The 12,125-nt window shown below is 37.3% G+C and overlaps 1 protein-coding gene across 3 annotated transcripts in view; it reads left to right on the forward strand.

The window, feature by feature from the left end:
* Window positions 1–12,125, forward strand: part of rgl2 (ral guanine nucleotide dissociation stimulator-like 2) — a 24,673-nt gene continuing 12,548 nt past the window's right edge. Inside the window, exons 1-5 of one of the 3 annotated variants that reach the window (XM_079894120.1) lie at window positions 1–173; window positions 884–1,052; window positions 10,610–10,657; window positions 11,534–11,617; window positions 11,700–11,866. In XM_079894120.1, the coding sequence (XP_079750246.1) occupies window positions 894–1,052; window positions 10,610–10,657; window positions 11,534–11,617; window positions 11,700–11,866 (458 nt within the window). In that variant the 5' untranslated portion in view covers window positions 1–173; window positions 884–893. Of the gene's footprint in view, window positions 277–883; window positions 1,053–9,457; window positions 9,716–10,609; window positions 10,658–11,533; window positions 11,618–11,699; window positions 11,867–12,125 lie in introns of those variants that run through there. The other 2 variants (XM_079894119.1, XM_079894121.1) reach the window with 2 other exon arrangements.

Raw genomic sequence — 12,125 nt, forward strand, 5'->3', positions numbered from 1 at the left:
GCGCACTGAGCGCACTGAACGCAGACCTCACCAACGCTCAGCTCGCAGCCTTCATCGGCCCGATAAGCGTTGACGGGCGAAGCAGGAGAGGAGAGATATGGAGGCACAGAAACTCTGACTTCCGAGGAATCTACACGCAGGGGCGGATGGACGTGAGCTCGCTCTCCTAACAGGTATTTGTGCGCTTCGGTCTGGTGAGATCGCGCAGAGGTGTTTTGTGCCTGCGAATGTAGAGAGAGGATGTGCTGCTGTCCTGTATGAGGGCTGTTACAAACTGTAAGTTCACGAGAGAAAAGTCATTAATAAAAGCGTGCGAGACGTACTTTGAGCTGACATTAAATGCCATTATATGGAAATTTGTTCTGTAACGTTACTTCCCTGTTAGATTCAGTAAACTGGAAATAACGCAGTTAAGCTGAGTGCTTTACGCAGGGTTAGGGGACAGATGAAAGAAAGCTTTATTTTCCTGTTAGGTTTGACCTAATTCAGTCTTGTTTTGCACACTAATACATGTTTATCCCTGACTAGTGAATGGATGCATTCAAAAGAGCAGTTAAAAATGTGTCTTGTTTATGAACTTGCACTTGTTTGAAAGACCTTAAAGATTTTGGTCATTGTTGTTTGTGACAATGGCACTGAGTTTTGATGGTGAGCTGCGCTCTTCCATCCGTCTCTTCCTGAAAGAGATCTCTATCTGAAGCCTAATATAAATACCAGTGAGGGAAAGGAGACGAGGCGAGGGAGGGACCTGAATTCAAATTTGAAGTTGTCTCTCGGCAAAGGGAAATGTAAATGATGAAAACAAATGATCTACCAGGGCGAATGACTCCCTGTTGCTGCTTGTTCCTCTCCGACTGACCTCAGTTTTCTTTGTATGGGCCAGCGGCACCATCATGCTCCCCCGTAGTATGAGAACATCTGGAGTCGAGCTGCCTGGAGTGGATTCGAGAGAAGTGCCTCTCATTGGGTATCGACCCCTACAGCCAGAGGTCGACGGACCTCCGGATCAGCTGTGGAAGGAGAATGAAAACAGGGATGCAGATCACACGCAGGTAAGATGGCAATTCTCTCCTTATCATCATTAATATATTATAATAATATAATGAGGGATCAGGAGGAGATGTCACACCTTTGGAAGGATCTAATACAGGAAATGGACAGTAAGTACAGCTGTGTCTGTCTAACCTGCAGGGAGAATGTAAAATCAATGCTTACTAAGAGGCCAATGTGCTTAGAAAAAAAAAAAGTGAAAAAAAGCTTGTGGTCAGTAAAGAATTGACCGTAATACTTTTATTCAGCAAGGATGTGACAGTATAAATTCAAATAAAATAAATTCAACTTCAAATAAATGCTGTACTTTTGAACGTTCTATGCATCAAAGAATCTTGAAATTATTACGGTTTCCTCAAAAATATTGAAGGTAAGGTAGACTATCGCTGCATCTGAATATGCTTTCTTCCATACTATAAAGTAGGCAAAAAACAGTATGTGAGCCAAGTAGTATGTCCGAATTCATAATATTCATAAAATAGTATAATAAAATACCCAAATGACTTATTACTACTTCTGGCGAGATTCTGAAGTGTGTGTACGATGGAAACTTTACAATCCCATGAGGCCACGGGAGAGAATTTGTGAATGGAGGTGAAGCAGCGCAACTGATGCCGTAGGTCACATGACAGTAACAACATGGCGGATGAAGTGCGTCTGATATTCATTCATACTGTATACTGTATATATACACTGCACGGACAAAAAAGTCGCTATTTGGATTGCAATAGGCAAATGCTTAAGAGTCTATGATTTGATCATAATTGCAGTGATTATTATGTTTCTAGGAAGACACATCATGGCCATATTCCAGGATTACAATGTCAAGATTCATCAGCCTGATGAATCTTGACATTGTCATCCTGGATTATGGCCATGATGTGTCTTCCTACATGGTTGTTTAAGAAACGAAAAGCTACACACTCCATCAATTATAGTTTTGGCAAACATATAACATGCTAGAAACATAATGATCACTGCAAAAATGATCCAATCATAGATTCTTAAGCATTTGCCTATTTAAATCATCAAAAAAATAAATAATTTTTGTGTAAAAAGTAAGTTTCAAACCCAACGTAGTACCCACTATACAGTATGTGATTTTGGATGCGGCATATATCATTATCGTTACAGTTATCGTCCTTGGTGTGAACAGCATTTTAAATAACCGGTATTTTTTACACCCATATTTACACAAAAGGGGCATTTTAGTAAGCTTCTAGGACATTTGCATTTTAAAGTTCTGGTTAATTTTTAACCTTGGTTACAGCACATGAATACAACCAACAACAACATAATTACTACCAAAGTGAGACATATTTCTTGGACCAGGTCTTCCTCATTGGGTTTTCTTGCTTACCCGTACAATGCGTTTCTATGCCTAAGAGAAGGGCACATATTTATCATACAGTACATATGTTTTGTCTTACTGAATGCATTGGTGTTTTGTGTCCTAGATCAGCTTTCGCTTGTGTATTAAACCTTGAAACAGGATATTTAGCTGAGTTGTGACCCTTTCACTTAGTGTTTTCATCTGAAGTGTTGAATGCTTGTTCTCATGAGACATATAATCATAAGGAAACTGAAGCTACAGTTGGTTGGTGCTTTTGGTTTGACTGAAGGAGACAGTAACAAGCTGCAAATGTTCATTTAAAGGGGATCTGTTACAAAACTAACTGTGGTGATGTAAAGAGGCCAGGCTGAAAGTTAATAAAATTCAATTCACTCGTCTGGTGCTCTCCGATTGACCTGCTTTGTGTTTGTTTTAGCCTGTTTTAGAAGTACTACGGGGTGGTGAGTTTCTTATCAGTCTAAGGCAAAAGCTCTCGTGCACAGCTGATTGTGACCCCACCTGGCATTCTCTCATGCTCTGTTTATACACCATCAGCTGCTGCAGGCGGGTTTGAGATTACATAAGTAGCTTACATACATATCAAGTGTTTCCTTAAAACCAAAGGAGCTTTCAAATTAGCCACGACCACTTATTATACACTTTATTAAAGGGATAGTTCGGCCAAAAATGATATTTAACCCATGATTTACTCACCCTCAAGCCGTTCGAGATGCATATGTCAATCTTTTTTCAGACGAACACATTTTCTGTTATTTTAGAAAATGTCTTAGATCTTTCAGTGGTTATAATGTCAAGTTATGGGGTCCACCTCCTTCAAGTCCCAAAATGTGCATGCATCCTTCACAAAAGTAATCCATCCGGCTCCAGGGAGATAAACGAAGGCCTTCTGAGGGTAATCCGTGCGGTTTTGTCGTAAAAATGACATTTTCTAAAATAACTGAAAATGTGTTCGTCTGAAAAATGATTGACATATGCATCTCGAACGGCTTGAGGGTGAGTAAATCATGGGTTAAATATCATTTTTGGCCGAACTATCCCTTTAAAGCGGTCATGAATTGAGAAATCAGATTTCCCTTGATCTTTTGTATCTATAAAAATGTCCTGCAAGTTTCAGAACTGAAAACTTCCTTGTTAGTTCAAAAACAGCTTTTATTGGAGCCGAGCTCAGAAAACGACTTGTTTCGGATTTTGTCACACTATTACGTCATAGTGCGACGAAAGACCGCCTCTGCAGAGGAAGATCAACTCCTACTTCTACATCATTGCCACTTTAGCCCCGCCCACCAATTTGCGCATATCATGTAGTAGTAAATACGAGAAACACAGGAACACTCCAGCAACAAAACGATAGAGACGCCTCTGAGGATTACAAGACGTTTTGAAGTGGCCAGTTGTGGAAAAACACAGTGCCTTCCTTTTGATCCTAACATTAAGCAAGCGTGGATGAATTTTATTTTTTAACGAAGTTCCAGTCAGATTGCATCAGTAAGACACCGTTTCGTTTGTTCGCTTCATTTTACTGTGGATTCATTTTTAAACAAGACACAGTACGACGCAGGCTTTTCAGTGAGACTGAAAATAAAAGATGATGCAGTGAAGACTACACTGGATCCGAAAGCAATGTCGCAACACAAGTGTGAGTAACAGTGTTTTACCATGTGTCATTATTGCTTTGTCTGATACAGATCGTTTGATATGTACTGAGTATTTATACTGTAGCGCCGCAGTTAAACGGTGTAGAGTTGTGATTTGCTGTTCTTTCCTTTGCTTTATCATTTATGTGGTTAAAGCGTTGGATTATCGGATGCGGAAGAAAGCACGTAGAGAACGCTGCTTTTATTATTGTTTTGATCGAAGCCAATCGCTGTAATTCTGAATAAAAGCTTCAGTGAGTGAGATCCGTCTTGTCATCAGTAAGACATTATTACACGTTTCATTTTACTTAAAACATGATGATACTGCAAATGACAATGTTTACGTTTTTCACTTTATCGAAAGGATGAACTATGATTAGCCTACAATATAACAACGACAGTGTGACAAACAATGGTACATTCATTATTATAAGTAATAGAAAGTAATAGAATTATTAAATAAGTAATACAATTATTATTATTATTCATAATAAATCAAATTATAACATAATTATATATGTAAAAAATAATGACATGTGTATATATATAATAAACACAGCATATATATATATAACAAATATAATAAACAATATATATATATATATATATATATATATATATATATATAAACAAAATTATATATAAAATAAATAAATAAACATGAATTAAGTAAACAGTGCTTTTTATTTCATTATTATTATTATTAAAATGACAACATAATTATATATGTAAATAAAATAAATTATATATAATTATATAATAACAAATAAAATAAACAGAATATATATAAATTGTATATAAATAAACAAATTAAGTAAACAGTGCTTTTTATTTCATTATTATCATCATCATCATCATCATCATTATTATTATTACTAAAAAACACAAGTAGTCTTCAAGCATTCTTTTCACAGCATTTCAATGATTAATATAAAAGTATATGTTTATTATTTATTTAATAATAATATTTTATTGTTATTTATTTGATATATTTTTATATATCAGATCAAAGTATAAAAAACAGTGTTTTTTCTTTAATATAACTGAATGAACATATTATATATATATAATTGTTGTATTGACTTATATTGGGGAGAACCCAATTGAGGAAATCAACAATCTATCATTGAAAAACCCATATTGATCAACAACAACGAATCTGAATATTGAGCATGTGTCCGTGTCTATGGTGGTCAAGGCCCTGGACTTTTTTCTTGTCACAACATCCTGAGTATTGACTAGAAATTGCAACACCAAGGTAAAACTCATTCAACACTTGGGTTCCCCGGTCTAAAAACAGAAGCCCCGCTGGCTCATACAGTACACTGTAGTAACTTCCCTCCTGTACAGGTCACATGACCAGCTCACAGCTCTTTGGTAAATAATGCAAAAGTCCACTACGAATCACACTGGCTCTTTTGTAGAGACTTGCTCGGATGACACAAAAGCAAGGCCAGAGTAGTCTCAACAGGATGAAACTAGATCCGGCCGTTTCTTGATTCTTTAATGACTGTGGCAGGATGCATATGTGTAGGTCAAAATGTGTTTGCAGTCATCACCGTGCAACTTCCTTGTGTGTGTGTGTATCTGGGTGTAACATAAAAACAGAGAGAAAGAGGGAGGGAGGGAGGGAGAGAGATACGTTGAGGGTGGAGAGCTAGGAGGGCTAGATAATTGTTTAGCTAAAAACAAACCTCATCTGACCCAGTTTGTCTACAGAGCGCTCATTATGTCCCCAGAATGGTGCACCGTGGGCCACACGAAGCACCGTGTGTCACGCAGAAACGGCTGCGGGGAAATGCCAGCACTGCATCGACCAAACCTCTCAACAACAGTGTGGAAATGATTGACTGATTTCCATTAAGCTGCATTGTGATCGTCAATGGCAAGTGCTCAGAGCCAGTCACGGTGTGATTTCCATTAGCAGAGAAAGAGGAAAAGTTGGTCGATGCAGTAATAGATGAGAACGCAAGAAGAGGAGAGATAAAAGAGAGAGCGAGATGAGGTATTCATAAAGGAGGCAGAAACAATAGGTCTCTGTAAATGGCTCCCTTGTGATGTATTTACGATGCGTTTCAGTGAGAATGCAGCCGGCAGAGACTTATAAGGTTTTTACCGTCTGGGAAGTATAGTCGCATTAGCAGGGGAGAACAGGGGCATTTTCATTCATAACTCACAGACTACTCCGAATATACCTGTCCTAAGGATGGCCCTGATTGCTATACTAATTAATATTCATTCATTTTTTCCCTCATTTGTCAGTCAGGAATAATATGTTTTTAAAGCGAAAGTATTTAAAGGGATAGCTCACCCCAAAATGAACCGTATTAAGGACTCAAATACAGTATTGACAACCGTATTTTGCTGCAGTATGAACGCTGACCTGTTTGTTACTAAAAAAAAATGTGTTTGTTTACTATTGCCTTCTGTTACAATTGGCCCAATCTCCCCTACTGAGGAGCAGAGAGCATAGTAAACACAGAGCAGCTGATATTGTCTCGGGAAATTCTATAGAGGTTTTCTTGTTCACCCTCCCCTGAGGCTAACGCTTGTGAATACAGAGACTAAAAGCGTTTGACGGGGAGAGTAAGAGTGTGTGGGGGGAGGAAGGGCAGCATGACATGACAGCATGTCCTGTTTCCTGTGTTTGTCCAGTTATTATGCACTTCCTGCTGCCCGAGAAACTCAAAGCCGGTTTAACCTAAAGGCGAAACACAAAGTTTCCAAACGTACCCAAGAGTGAGTGTGGATTTCACAACATTATATTAACACCTACTGTAAAAGTGTGTGTGTTAATGAGCTGATGAGATTAATGCCAAACCTGACTCAGAGATGATTGGTAAATGGTATCGAAATGGAGAAGTTTTGCACCTTGTGTTGCATAATATCAAAGAAGGACTCAGTATAACAAAGCAAATACACCAACCTAATTATCTACAAGATGCAAAGGCAAGTATCACTATTATCAATGGGCCTCATTCACCAACATCTTCCTAAGAATTTTCTTAACTTTGTTCTTAATAAACTTCCTAAGAAATGTCTACGTCGGATTCATGACATTCTTAAACAACAGAATTGTTCACACCTGTGTTCTCACGTCTTTGTAATTGAAAGCGCGTGCCAGTTGTTCCTAATTAGCCCTGCAAATTCCCATATACTATGATTTTTTTTTTCAACAAATGATCAGAAATAAATTACAGCAAAATACTATCATTGTAAACGACTGTAAAATAAATTGACGTGCTACAAACGTGAATGATAACTAAAATTATGCTTCTACACAGAAACTAGTATAATACACAGAAATATATATACATATATATGTGTGTTGTTAGATGCGATTAATCGATTTGACAGCACTAATATATATATATATATATATACATACACACACAGAGACTTTTATGTTAGATGCAATTATTCACGATTAATCAATTTGACAGCACTATCAGAAAGTTTAGATATGTTTACAAAAAAACAACAACATCCTAGTAACAAAATATGCTTAAAACACACTAGAACTGTCTAAAACACCTTAGAAACTGCACAGCAATGCCTTGGCAACAACCCAGAATCCATAGCAACATGCTAGAAACCACTCAGAACACCTGCACCTGCATAGCAACACACTAAAACTATTTAAACCACCCTAGAAACTACCTTGGCAACCACCCAGATTCTGAATGGTTTCTAGCATGCTGCTTTGAAGATTGCTAGACATTCTGGGCAGTCGCCAGAGTGTTGCTATGTTACCAATTGCAAAGCAGCATCTTGGCAACCACCAATCCACATACAGTAGCAACATGCTAGAAACAACACAGAGCACTCTAGCAACTGCATAGCAACACACTACAACTACTTAAAAACCTCAGAAACTGCATAGCAATGCCTTAGCAACCGCCCAGATTCGGAGTGGATTTTAGCAGATTGCTATACGTTCTGGATGGTTTCCAAGGTGTTGCTATCCTACAAACTTCAGAGCAACACCTAGAAACTGCACAGCAACCACTCGTAAAACCCTAGCAATTACATAGCAACACCCTGACAACCACACATAACACCATTAACATTGTGACAGAGAGCTTTTCATGGGATCTTCAGACAATTTAAATTAATATATATATAAACTATATTATATAAACTATATATAACTACAAACTATATTACATTTTTTTTTGGAATGAGATGGATCTTTCACCTTTTTAATCAAACACCCATACACAACAATACACACACACACACACACAAAAAAAACTAGATTGAGGTGATCTCAAGGGATTTGTTTCAGCCAAGTTTCAATTCAGCTTAGACTAATATAACTTTATGTCTGTGGTTCACCTGTGGCAGTGGCTCACAGCGTCAGCTGAAACATGGAACTCATCTGTTTCATTACATATAAACAACACTATAATATATAGAAAATGGGTTGTAATGAGCGTGGTCGATGCACATCGCCCTCAGGACTGCATAAAGTGTAACCAAAGCCCTTACACCTGCACAGCATGTCACCCTCTTTATGTCAATATGTGCTTTTGGCCGAGTATCCCTTTTAGATAAACAGGTGTTGCCTCGTGTTTTATTAGCAGGCATTTGTCATGTCACGCATTGCTTTTTAAAGAAGATCTCTTTTAAGATCAGGCGTAGAATGATGGCTGTTTTACATACAGCAGTAGACGCAAAGGTTGCCATTCTTGAAATCTGAAGCATTTATTTACTCCGGCTTCATTCATAGCTTTAAACTTCGCCAAACAGGTTTATCAAGCATTTGTCTACATGTTAAATGAACAGCATGAGACCTGTCAGTTATATTTCCCCCCAAAATCAAAATAAGTACTCATATTTGCATAAAGAAAAGAAAACCTATTTTTAGGATAATTTAGATATTTTTTTGTACATTATTTGCATGACAAAAAGACATTAATGTATTATATTTTTTCATATCATATTACATTTTTTATTTATATAATTTTTTTTAAAATAATTATAATTATTTTTCCCCAAAATCAAAATGAGGACTTATATTACTTATGTGCATAAAGTTTTGTGTGTGTATATATATACAGTATAGTGCATGATTTACATGGAATATTGTTGTGCTTTAAGCTCCTTTTTTATGCTCCTTTTTACACTTTCACTGTTTGGAAGAAAAAAGTGTGAACATTATGTAAAATATCTGCATATATTAGCATTCCATAAAATAAACAATATTATATAATGTCAAAAAAAAAAAAAAATAATAATTATGCAAAAAATATTAATGGTCCTATAATAGACTTAAGTTCTGATTTTGATTTTGGGGTGAAATATGACCCAGAGGTTTTGTGATTCACCCTTGAATGAATGGAGGAGGAAGAGAGAGATATTGTGGTGCGAGTCTGTAACAGGAGTGCCCTTGTGACGTGTGTGTGTGCGTGTGTGTGTAGAGGGGGTTGGCCTAGCGACAAGCTCAGGTGTGTTTGAACGGCTCCATAACAGAGAGAGTGAGATTGGAGCGGGGAAGACAGATTGACTAAGAAGCTCACCGAATGAAATCAACACCTATCTAAGAACAGAAGCTAGAAAAACAGATTAAATCGAACAGATGAAAAGGCCTGAAGGAAATGCAGTTTTCCGGCAAACTCTAAAGATTTCAAGGAAGTTGGCAAATTTCTGCCTGTCTGGACTTGCTGAGTTGAAGGTAGCATGTTTCCTTGTGTTGTTTTTCAATTTGTGGCACACACAACACTGAATGATTTTGAGCAAGAGAACTGGAACGGTGGTAATGTTTGAATGCTTAGGGTTATGGCTTTCTTTAAGTATCTTGTGTGCTTTGAAACAATTTAGCATTTAATGCACAGGCACAATAGCTGCTTTTTGGAGTAAAGATCTTAAATTTGTATTCAAATTGAACATTGATCTTAGAAAGTTATCAGTGTGTGTCAGTCTTCCGCAAAGCATGTGGACGTCTCAGACACTTACTCATAACCTTGTCACTGGGTTTGTTTTTGGCCGTTGCCTCATGCATTTTTCATGTCGGAAAATCTCGGTCAGATGAGTTGACTAAATCAAAAGCATTCGAATACACACGTCAGTTTAAGGGCTGCATGTTGAGGCAGAAGTTTGCATGAAGAGATTTCACTCCTACATTAAGTTTTTATTGGAGATACCATGTAAATGTGGTGCCTTAGAGCATTTAGGGTTTAAATGTCAAACTAGACACATTGGCCATTCATGCTTACCTTGCTTTATATGCAGCCGTTGTAAGAATAGAAAGTGGAGCTTTGGCTGTAGCTAATAGCACAGCTGAATAACTGGGCTGATATTTAGCCATTTCAAGATGCGGTTGAGTGCATCCTGACCAGCTCAACCAATGGTGTTAGTTTGGGGTGGGACAATCTATTTGTCCAACCAATGGGAGATGTGGGGAGTTGTTCTGGAAACCTGTTGGAAAACAAGCAGTTTTCACACTTGTAATTTATGTGATTGTTTAATCTCAGTAATTCATTTTGCTACATGTTTGCATTTCCAGTCTAAACAGTGTTTAAATTCAAAATATATGATGCACTTACATTTTCTGTCTGTGTTCTATTAGGGGGATCCATCCCCAATGAAGACCACATGGTACTGTCCACTGGACCTGGTGAGACTATATATTTTTTCTATTTTTTTTTTTTTTTTTGGTTGGCTGTTCACATTGTTTAAAAAAAAAAAAAAATTTAGCCAATATCAGATTCAAGTGTGAATTGATCACAGACCCGCTGACCCGCATGCGCAAGAGAACAATAACATGATGGTGCATAGCCTAAGATATTAAAAAAGAAAAAAAGCTCTTTATTTAGCAAAGATGCATTAAATTGCTCAAAACAGTGACAGTAAAAAAAATATATTTAAAAATGCTGTTCTTGTGAATGTTCTATTTATTGAAGAATCATGGTTTCCACAAAATGATGAAGCAATACAACTGTTTTCAACATTGATAATGAAAAGACATAAGCAGCAAATCAGCATTTACGAAGAATCATGTGACACTGAAGACTGGAGTAATGATGCTGAAAATTCAGCTTTGCATCACAGGAATAAATTACATTTCAAAATATATTCAAATTGAAAACAGCTAATTTTGTAATAATATTTTACAATATAAGAAACTTCTTTCAAAAACATTAAAAATGTTATTCATTTAAATAGTTTTTTTCCACACCAGGATATTAGCATTTGTTATTACAGTAACTTATTGCAGATTAAAATGGCAAGCAAAAACAAAACAAATTGTGATCGATCAGTGAAGTGGACAAGTCTTGGCCAAAATAAACTGCCAACTAGAGCAGACTTTAATCAAAAGTTTGGCTATACAAGACAAATAATTCTTGCAAGGAGCAAACAATAAGTTTTTATTAATATGAGCCAGAGTAAGGCTCTTAACCCCAAGATCTTCTTATAAGTGTACTGGAAGTCACTTTGGATAAAAATATTAGGAAAATGACTGCTTACTTACTCTGATCTCTCTCTGGTTCAGTCCACTGTGTCTGAAATGAAGGAAGACGGTATCATCTACACTGTGGTGGTCAAACAAGGGCGCGATTCCCCCACCGTCCCACGGGTAAGTCCCGTCTTCCTGAGTGAGGCTCAATGCTGTGTCATCCAGAAGTTCTGTCCTGACGTCTTCACCCCTCTCTTCCCAGTCCACAGCGTCCCGTTCTCAGCACGTCAAAGCAGGGACAGAGGAAAAGCTGGTCCTCCATCTCCTTCATTCCTTCTCCATGGGCGACTCCTCCTTCATCTCCATCTTCTTCTCCACCTATCGCACCTTCACCTCCACCCAGAGAGTGCTGGACATCCTGATTGACAGGTAAAGCACCTGTATAGTTAGAGAAATAGTTATAAAGTCATTGTCTTTTATATATCAAATACTGATGATACATTTGCAATGACAATTGGGCATATTAAATTCAGAAACATATACAGTAAACAAAACTAAGATCAGTTGTGTGATCCTTTCTTGTTTTGTAATGTCTTGTCAAGTGTTTTATTGTCATTACGCTACTGCGAATGGGGAAGAAACGAGACACAGTGTCTCCGAACAGCATAGTGCAAACATAGACATATAC

The sequence above is a fragment of the Squalius cephalus genome (genome assembly GCF_949319135.1).
Source record: "Squalius cephalus genome assembly, chromosome: 15".
Lineage (NCBI taxonomy): Eukaryota > Metazoa > Chordata > Actinopteri > Cypriniformes > Leuciscidae > Squalius > Squalius cephalus.